Source organism: Limulus polyphemus, unplaced genomic scaffold, assembly GCF_000517525.1.
Source record: "Limulus polyphemus unplaced genomic scaffold, Limulus_polyphemus-2.1.2 Scaffold500, whole genome shotgun sequence".
Taxonomy (NCBI): Eukaryota; Metazoa; Arthropoda; class Merostomata; order Xiphosura; family Limulidae; genus Limulus; species Limulus polyphemus.
The window spans coordinates 340,627-351,625 of NW_013666110.1; the positions used below are offsets into that span (position 1 = coordinate 340,627).

General features: G+C 31.6%; 1 protein-coding gene across 1 annotated transcript in view; it reads left to right on the forward strand.

Moving 5' to 3' along the window:
• The first annotated feature begins 1,435 nt into the window (after nucleotides 1–1,435).
• LOC106458683 (pinin-like) overlaps nucleotides 1,436–10,999 on the forward strand; it is a 20,954-nt gene continuing 11,390 nt past the window's right edge. Inside the window, exons 1-4 of the mRNA XM_013918214.2 lie at nucleotides 1,436–1,602; nucleotides 7,055–7,123; nucleotides 7,556–7,703; nucleotides 9,730–9,827. Coding sequence (XP_013773668.1) covers nucleotides 1,478–1,602; nucleotides 7,055–7,123; nucleotides 7,556–7,703; nucleotides 9,730–9,827 — 440 coding nt within the window. The 5' untranslated portion in view covers nucleotides 1,436–1,477. The remainder of the gene's footprint in view (nucleotides 1,603–7,054; nucleotides 7,124–7,555; nucleotides 7,704–9,729; nucleotides 9,828–10,999) is intronic.

Genomic DNA, 10,999 nt, shown 5'->3' on the forward strand with positions numbered 1-10,999 from the left:
CTTTGTAAAATTAATCCTGTAGCAAAAGAATGTTCTGAAGCATTCCTCAAACATATTTTTATCATTTTTGTGACCCTGTTATTCCTGATTAACGCTTCACTAATGGATTACCTGAAGTTTATTCGACTTTGCGCGACGTGATATTAAGTGTATGGTAAATAACATTTTGTTTTATATTATAAATTTCATTTAATCTTGTTTGTTTGTTTCTATTAAGCACAATGTGCTGTGCCCATCACGAGTATCAAAACTCGGTTTGTAGTGTTATAAGTCTTCAGACTTACCGCTGAGCCACTGGGAGGGCCTCATTTAATCTTTTTCAGCTTATCTTGCCAATCGAACCCGCCGAACTATTAATTATTTGCAGTCTTTTGACAACTATATGAAATTTTATTTTAAAACTGCGTTTTTAAACTTCTCATATAACTTGTGGTTACATTGATAACTGTACCCGAATAGTAGAATGAAGAACAATCTCCAATTAAACAATCTATTTCATGAATACCAGGGTCTGTAATTTATCATGGGATGATCTGTGAACCTTTTTGTTTATGTTAGTAAGCATAAAGCTACACAGTGAGCTATCTGTGCTGTACCCACAGCGAATATTGAATATGGTTTGTAGCGTTATAAACTCTCAGATGTTTCGATGAGTCACCGAGGGATGATCTGTGAACTTTAAAAGTTATATGTTAGTGTTTGTTTGTTGGATTTCGCGCGAAGCTATTCGAAGACTTTTTGCAATATCCATTCTTAATTTAGAGTGGGATTGCGAATCGAGCAACCTAACTATCAAGCCATGCCAAGCCATATGCTAGTGAGACCAGACGCAGGTCAGTGGGCGATTCGGAGTGCAACATTGCTTTGTAAATAGCGGCAAAAATGACTAGTCTCATTCTCATTTTAATGATTAATTAGTGGTATTAATTAATTAATATTAATCTAAATAAAAATGTAAATATAAATTAGTTTGTTAAAGTAAAATGAAATATGAAATAAACAAAGAGTTGTAATCAAAATTTTTTAACTTATGCAATATAATAACACTGGTACTGTCGTTTTTCTGTTGTTGTTTTTTTCAATCGAAATTCTTTGTTTTTGTTTTTTTTAAGTAGGCTTACGACTTTAAAAATCGGGTTTCTATACCCGTGGTGGGCAAAGCACAGAAAGCCCTTGTGTTGGTTTTTAGCTTAACATCAAGCAAACTAAACCAAATTCAATTGTTAACATGACGCAAAACAAAGACAGTGACCGCATGACTCTATAACTTATTCGGAGTATTATTAATTAAAACTTTAAGACCACGGAAAATACTTTTGACAATATCCTAGAATGTATCAGCTGACAAATGAGCATAAAGTTAGAATTTAATATAATTTTTAAAATATAAGTTATATTATATTATAATAAATTAAAAGCGCACACGCCGGGTAACGCTCTGGTGGTGCTTTTGAAAGAAGACTAGTGTGCTTCTAAAATGGCTGCGGAGGTTGGAGTACTTGCAGCAATTCAGTTTGCGTATGATGAAGCTAAAAAGAGATTAGAAAATGTAGAAGAAGACATTCGAAAAATAACTGGGAGAGAACCTCCTACAGAATTTCGGTATGCAGTAGAAACTATTTTAACCAGAATCTGAATAACGTTGAACTATATTGTTATTCTACTAGTAGTACGTATATAAATATTATATAATTAATCATTATGATTAACTAAATTATGACGTTATTCTATGTGTACTTTAAACTTCAACTTTTAATTTTGTTTCTTAACTTCTAGCAAATATACGTGCTTAACAAATACTACTCTAGACTTCCATTCACTATACTACACTATTAATTTAATGGTAAAGTGTTGAGTAATTTTTGAATTTTAGCTTGCTCAACATTAGTAGCAGTAGCACAGTAATATGAGTAAACTAATATTAAATATGCTGAGCAAGCTACAGATCATTCAGTCACTTTACCATTAAATTTGTAAATGCAGTATTATTTTGTATAATGAAATTTTAAAATGTAATCTTAGCGATCAGAGTAATATAGCATAAAATTCATTTCCATTGTCACATTTTATAAGTTGTATTTTTATTGATAGTTACATGGCTTGATGGATAAGGCACTCGACTCGCAATCTGAGGGTCGTGGGTTCGAATCCCACTCCCACCAAACATGCTCGTCCTTTCCAAGAGGGAAGGCTGTCAAGTGGGTTGCATCCTTGACGTAAGAAACAGCTTTAGAGACGCTGGCAGAGCAAGATCTGCCATCGGCTCGACGGTCCGCAAGGACTATGGGAAAAAAAAAACAAATAAGTTACATTATCAGTATTTATCACTGAGCTTGCCTTTATTAACAAGTAAAAATGAACAAAATCTATAAAATAATAAACAAGCATTCTAATAGTAATACTACACTTATTTTTTTGGAATGCGTTATTTCTCATTCTTCGTTATCCAACATTACAAGAAATTTAAATGTGAAACTTATTTCAATATTTCAGAGTTATGAAACCAATTCTGAGTTCCTTTTTTATGAAAACTTTATCAAAAATAAGTGAGTTTTTTAAAAATTGAAGTGGATTGAACACTAGAAAATGTCATTTGCACCATGCCTTCAAAGGCTATGGGATTTGTGGCATGTGTATTTGTTGCTGTTGGCCATTGTTAATTGCTATTGAGCTAATGTTGTTTTTTGTAGTAGAATATTGTAGACTAACTTTTTAGAGGTTTTAATGCTGATGATGGAATTTGAATAAATTTTGCAATGTCTGTAATTAAAGATGTTTTTTCGTATTACTGTGTTTTTAATATTCATTATAAAACTTCATTTTCCACCTGATGTATCAGTTAGAAATGCTTTTTTTTAACCCACATATAGTTTAGTTAGAAAGCCAACTAAATTACAGTGGTTTTATATGTACCAGTATAGTAATTTAATAATGTTTTGAATTTCTAAAATACATCTTTGAAATCTACAAAAATTAGTGTCTTTCCTCTTCTCTTGAGAAAATAAACAAAGCTTACAGCAAGGCTTAGCAAGTATGATACAAGAGTACAAATCAATTTTGTAACATTTCAGTTACTAGAAATCATTGTTTTTTATATATTTTTATACATTATTGTACGATTTAAGAAAAAAATTAAGCATGTATTAGTAAATAGTAATATATATATATGTTCACTTAAGGTCTTTGTACATCTATACTGCTAAATTCCAATCTTCCCAGGAGGATATCTGACATTATTGGATTGGCCTGACTTTGTACAAAGGTGTAACATAAACATTTTCTCACACTTGTATTACTTCGGACAATTCTCACTGCAAACACTGAATGGTAAACAAGACAATAAATCCTCTCCCACTTTGTTCTTGGAGCTGGAATTACAATAAACTCTGTGGAATTGTCAGCTTATTATGCAGCACATGTTTGTTTGCTATTGATAATGTTGTATTACAGTGTCATGTAAGCAGTCTAATGGCAGAGGTAGTGATTCATTGTTTTATGTTTAGTGGATTTCTACTTCAGCTGCTGACATAGGAACTAACTATAAAAAAGTTAGAAGTAAAAGCTGTCAGGAGAAGTATTTTGGAACTTCGTGGTCAATACAAAAAAAGAATAGAACAGTACTACTAATTTTATTTTGCATTTTTGTATGGTAGTTACGAGATTGGTCAAGTTGACCGAATGTGTATAGAAATAGGGTTTGAAAATAACAGATAAAATACAGTTTTGATGAAAAAACATTTTATAATTATTTTTAGAGGCTTTATAAATTATGGAAATGAAATTTGATAATTTTCAGATCAATTAAAGTATTCTTAATCTTAAATTGAAGTTCACTTTGCACTCAGAACAGTCAGCATCGACTCCATATATTAATATACCAATTTTTTGCAAAAATACTTAATAAAGAATTCTGATTTTTTTTTGTCTACAAAAACTTGTAATGTTTACTAAAAGCTCGAAAATTTTCATGAAGATATACTAAATATGTTAACCATTTCCCACTGCTTCTACTCCTCATATTTCAACGGGGACAAATGTTTCCCATTGTCATTCAAAATTGCTGTTCCTGATGTATGGGAGTAAAATGAGTTGGAAAGTATTTATTGGCATCCCACCTAATGTTGATATATGGTTTCCCTCAGTGTTTTCCACTCGGTCCTTCAGTAACCAACAAGATGCCTAAGCAGAATGTACAACAACTGTATGCTGACCTTGCCCACATCACTAGAGTGGCGAATAGTAACTCTAATTACTATGTAAGTATGCTTGATGTGCTTGACTCTGATAGTGAAAGTGAGTCAAGTGGTGTTCAAATGCGTGATGATGAAGAGCCAATGAGAGCAGAGGATTCTCGCTCTCCATCCAGTGGTGATATTCAAGATGATGAACCTGGACCCATCAGAGAAAGACATAAACAGCATCAACAATGGGAAACATTTGTCCCAGTTCCAGTATGGGGGAGGGGGGGGGCACTGGGAAATTTACGTCCCAGCTGCAGTATGTATTAAACGTTATAATGTAGTGTCATCTGAAATTAAGATTTAGCCTTGTTCAGAAGTCCATTTAGGGATTTATATCCTTTGGAATTGGCAGACTTCCAGTTCAGTTGTCACTATGATGATAGCTGCTGTTTTTAAAAAAATAGATATATAGAAAAATCAAAAACCATCTCTTAATCACTTATTCTTGTCATTTCATCTTATCTCCAAGGTACAATGTGATTCCATTTTGCTCATCTAAGCTACTTTTTACCATTACTTTACTCCAAGCTGCATAAAGAAACCCATTTTCTTCAGTTCATTCCTTAACTGTATAAGAACAAAGTTGGTCAGTCTGGCTATTTTTAGAACTGTGAAACTATACATGCTATAACTCTGCTGCATGTATCTTTATGATCTTTGGCAAACTTTAGAGAGACTAACAATGGTTGTAAATATGTTGTATAACTGATGTGATTTTGAAAAGTTGTATATGCAACCAGGGTTTCGTGTGAATCTTCAACTTGGCACATAAATAACAAATGTTATTGGCAATCTCATTTAAAGTCAACCTCAAGTGTGATGGAAACTTGGTTAATATCCTAACTTCATAGCTTTGTAGTATTGTGATGGTTATTCCCACTTTTTTTTTCAGTTGAGATTTAATATGACCAATTGGAGATGATGATTAATATATACTCGTATTATAATAAATGCAAATTATTTGTATTTACTCTATGCCAAGGATCAAATTAGAGTTGTATGTAGAGGTGTCATTCAGATTTTCATGGCTCTTAACTATAGACAAAAGCAATGTAACAATTTCATTAAATTAATGTGAATGCATTTATTAGTGTGTGTGTGTAGAACAGGGGTTTTGTGAATTAAAGAGATAGATATATTTGTTATATTTTTGATTTGAGGTTTAGGGGTGAATGTTTTTTTAAAGTGTTTGTGTGTATGCACTAAACTTTTGCAGTACAGAATTTTCAGGAAATTGTATGGCTCCATAGTGTATTTCTAACAATAGAATGAACAATGTGAAAACAAAGAATAAAAACTTTTTCAAACAAGCAAAGTATAATGGCAGAACCATTTCCTCAGAGAAATTTTGTTATCCAGGGCATCAGAGTAATTATTTCAGTAAATTTGAGTATTTATTTTAAGATCACCAGATACCTAAAGAACTTAAGGTGTTCTACAATGTATGTGGTACACTGATGCAGATGATGCAAAGCTCATTAACTGTCAGATGTAGAAGTTTTCCACAGATTTGTCATCCATCTTACGTCAAGTTCTCTTAGTCACTCATTCCTATTCCTTAGTAATCTGCTGTAGTTTATCTGGGAGAGAAGCAAGTTTCAACATCCTATCTGTAAGTATGTCACCATATGCCACATCCCAGATGGACATAGGTCTGGAGACATTACAGAGTGGCACACAGACACAATACAAGTGTGATCTCCTACGTGTTTGAACCTAATATGGAAACCTCAACAGTTACATTTTTACCATTTTGGACATATCTTTAAAATAATTATCCATTCTAATCACTATTTTCAAAATAAGAATGTTTATACGTCGCTGTCAGTACCATGCTGATTTTTTGCTATAAAACAAATAATAGATACTGTAAGCATACAAAAAATTATTTTAGTTCTTGAATGCAATAATGGTAGATTTTTGTATCAAACAGCAAAAGGTAAACCAAAATTGTGGTGGTGTATGAAACAGGATAAGTTTGACCTTCAGTTAGATATACAGTTGTACCAGCATCTATATTTTATTCACTGTATTATTAAACCAGCACACTAGTATTCCCATTTCAAAGAAGTTTGTTTTTCACCAAATTCCAACCTTATAGGCACCTTTCCTTATTTGTTTTGATAAAGTACTTATGTTATATTATAATAATAAATACTTATTCAAGTTTTGTCACACAAAATTGTAACATTTAAATGTTAATTTGAATGATAATAAAGTTTATTTTATTGGAAGTATAAAAAATTGCAGTTACCACTTGGAATTTGTGTTTAAAATTATGAAAAATTGTTGTAAAAGACTGGAAAAAACTCCATTTTTCCACCAGTATGCAATCTTGTTCATGGCTCAGATGGTGATAATGATACTGATAAACTGGCCATTTTCACTAATCCAACTTACTATTTAGTGTAATTATGGTAATATGTTAGTTTTACTTTCATCGTGATTTTCTATTTTTTTATGTACATTTTAAAGGAAGAAAATACATTTCAACAATGATTTGGCTACTGAAATGATTTTTTGAATGCTAGATTTCTTATAGTTCTTTCCCTTTGTTGGAATTTGAAAATATTTACATAAAAAGAAATAAGTTTATGTTGTGAATACTTCTTTAGTTATCTTACTGATGTACATCATGAAAAAACTATTCAAAAATGAAAAATAATGATTTTGGTAGTGTGTGATACAAATCCTCACAAGTTACTTTAATAACTGGTATTATTTCTCTAAATATTAGTTTTATTTTGTATATCCTCATTAGATGTGTTTAATCTTACACATATTTATATAAATATTAAACTTCATTGTCTTAGGAAACGAGATTCTCGATTTGAAGATGGGCCTCCATCTAAGAAAAGAATTATTAGCAGTGCCTTCAGAAGGTAAAAACATTTTAATATATTTTCTTCTGTTTTATGAAATGTTATATCAGGAAAGCCCTTCAGTTTCAACTAGATCAATAAATGGAATATTTTTAGGAAGTTTTAATGTGTTTGATTTTTGAAAAGTAATCAAATCAGTGTCTGTTAAACAATTTGGTAGTTATTTTTAAAAAATTTGGTTAAAACATAATATAAACAAATAAATTAAATTTTTATGTTATGATTTTTTTTTGTATTCTATCCCAGACAAGTTTTGGCAAACCAGATTATGAGGTAAAATTTATTGATTTGTATAGAATTAAGAAAGACCTCTTTCATTCATCTGTATATAGCAGTAAATGGGCATCATTAACAAATTCAACTACTTGCATTTAAAGAACTGTAAAAACAGTATTCAATTGAGTAATAAAAACCATATATTTTTATTTTTAGATTGGGGAGCCATAAAGAAGATTCCAGGGACATTTCAAGAACTCAAGATCATCAGAACAACTCCAGCACAGCACCACGGGAATTAGGAACCCAGAAACAAGATCTGCAGGATGAAGGTAGTGGAGAAGAAGATGAACCTACAACAAAGGTGATGGTTGTGATAAATGAATGCAACTGATAAACTATTAAAAGAATTTATTTATTTTTGATGAAAAAAATGCTTTTTTATTCACTTAACAGTATGTAAGATCAAACCTTTCAGCATTAATATTCCATATACCCATTCTTCAAATATCTATGAATGTAGATTCTATGTGATGAGTAAAGGAGATTTCAAACAAAAACTAATAATTTATTCTGTGTTAGCTAAACTGAAGTTGAAATATAGTTATTTTATTTAAGAAATATTAAATGCTGCAATCTTTGTGTCTTGCCTCAGGCACTGAATTTATAGGTTTAATTAAGATGTTTTAATTGAGATAACTTTTTTGGTCCCCGATCTTCATTGGCCATTTACTAAATATGATATTGTACATTATTAATTTGATTTCTTTACCTCAGTGTAAAGAGAACAGAAGTTAATTTGTGTTGTATTATATGTTTAATTTTGAGCATATGATATAGCTACGTATACTTTCCTCAGTGATACACACCACTTCATACAGTTAAGCTCTCTTTCCCATATGTCTGCCATTAGCTTTTAGGTAACTCCCACTTAATTTCACAAGATTTCTCATGAATTGCTATTATGCAGCAAAAGTCCTCCACCAATAAGAGGGTGACACATTATGTTAAGTTTGTAGCTTTGGTGATTTGAGTGGTGGGTGGTAAAAACCAGTCTAGCCCATAGATTCATGTTCTTCTCTTAGTGGTACTTAGTGCCTGGTGGCAGTAGTCACATTACATGGGAGTGCTGGGTGGGTAGAATGAGTCCTGGGCATCCCTGCCACCGTAGCTACAACCCTACATTATGTCAAAAAGTCAAATACATATGCAACAAAAACAAGCTTAAAATGCTGTTGCTGGGTGTGTATTTATGAAAACTGTTATTTTATGTAATTGTTTCCAAGTTTCTCTACCTATTGATTTTAAGCACCCTCTGTTTCTTGCAGTATTATTTACTAGTTATGGAGATTAAAGCACACACTGTTTGTCTTATCAATATTTACTAGTTATAGAGATCAAAGCACACACTGTTTGTCTTCTCAGTATTTACTAGTTATAGAGATTAAAACATCCTCTGTTTGTTTCAGTATTATTTACTAGTTATGGAGATTAAAACACCCTATGTTTGTCTCAATATTATTTACTAGTTATGGAGATTAAAGCACACACTGTTTAACTTTTTAAAAAAAAAAGAGAATTGTCACATATATGTAGAGGATATTTAATATACATAATCATTTAATGTTTATTTTTACTTTAATTTTTAAAATCTTGATTGAAAACACTCAAATTAACTAATCTTAAAGAAAGTAACTAAAGATACAACTCTTGAAAGGATCTTGGATGGTAATGTGAAAGTTGGTTAGTCTTCTTTCAACCTCGAGTGTCAGTTTTGATGATTTTATGAGATCCTGCATAGCAAAAGGATCATATATTATAGTAAATACAAAGTTATTACTCTTTTATACATAACAATTTGTGGACAAGGTAGAAAAAAATAACCATTTGTTTAAGACTGTCAGAATTAAAATACATTGTTTTTAGCCACTTGTATTTTGTAATTATGAGAATGTTTTTTTTATATTATTAATGTACAATATTCCACTTTCTTATGCCTGTAATAAGTTGCATATTAGTCTGCAGAAGAGTTTGTTTGAAAAATTACAAAAATCTTGTACATAATTAAAGTAGTTGTGAATACTTTTTCCTTAATATTTAATTTCAAAATTACTTAAGCTCAATCAGAATATTTACATTTTGAGCTGCTGTCTTATGTTTTAGAAGAGAGAGAGATGTATTAAAATTCTTGCAGTAGATAGAGTTAACACATCCTTATTCTGAGCCTGGTTGCAATCTTTCTTAAAATCTTAACACTCACTACAAAGTATTTGAGAAAATTGTGTATGTTAAAATGTTTAGCATTTTTATCTTGTGTTAAACAATTAAGTGGATGATACCTTACAGAGCCTTGCAGTTTTGGTTTTGAATTTGTATGTCATTCCTTGCAGCCTTCTCTCCAATCTTCTGTTGTTGCAACTGTTACAAGTGTTCGCACCCGTAAAGCTACTCTTGAGGCTCAGAAAGGGGACAGGAAAAACATGGAAAGGTTTGAATTTTTTCTTCCTAGTATGTTAGAATATCATTTTTTGTATTTAAATTATTGGAAATTGAATCATTAGCACAAATCACATATCTGTATCTCACCTGTTTGTTGTAATTTCATAATATAAATTCATTTTTAACCAGTAGTATCATATTTATTGACAAAAAGTTTTAATCTTTCTGCTTGTGTAACTAACCAAGCTGTGTAAATGTTCACTTGTAATGCTTCCAGCTTTTTTTTTTCCAGAGAGGTATTTATCATTGGCAGGTATCTAAACTTTTGATTTTTTAACAGTATTATACATCCTCATAAAGGACACCATGGTCAGTGGATGCCTAATCTTTTCTTTCTTTTTTTAATGGATAATATAAACCAAAAGAACAGATTTGCTATCAAACAGTCATACACTGATAACTGCTGATGCACAGTCATCCCTGTCTATTCTTATACCTTGGTTTCTGATACTCCATTCTTTATCAGAAACATCTTTAGGGAAGAATTCTCCTTTCTTCATACAGAAAGGCTTAGAAGTGATCACTGACTCACCATAGTTGTTAAAAAGATTTACTATCTGTGGACATGCTGGTTGAAACATCACAACCATAGGCCTAGGATATGAGTACAAGTTATGTTTTTTTCATAGATATTTTTGATTAAAAAATTGTTGAAATAGAATTGAAATTACAATTAAATTACAATTTTTTTACTTAAATTGTGAAATTTGATATGCAAGTGTGTACTCTCAATCCCATAGAGCTTCCCATCGGGTCAAATAGAGTTAACTAATTTTCTATTACGATTTCAAAGCACTTTATTGTTCTCATAAAATTCTGGAACCAAATTCCTCTTACATTATAGGCACTCCTCCTTTATAAAATTAACTACTGTCAGAAAACTATAAAAGTCATATTTGAATGCTGTCTATAGGTTTACCAATTTGTGGCAAAAAATAGTTGTATGAAGTAAAACTATGGAAAGCCTCTACAATGTTCTAAGTGGCCCGGCATGGCCAGGTGGCTAGGGCGCTCGACTCGCAATCTGAGGGTCGCGGGTTCGAATCCCCGTCCCACCAAACATGCTCAACCTTTCAGCCGTGGGGGCGTTATAATGTGACGGTCAATCCCACTATTCATTGGTGAAAGAGTAGCCAAGAGGTTGGGTGATGATGACTAGCT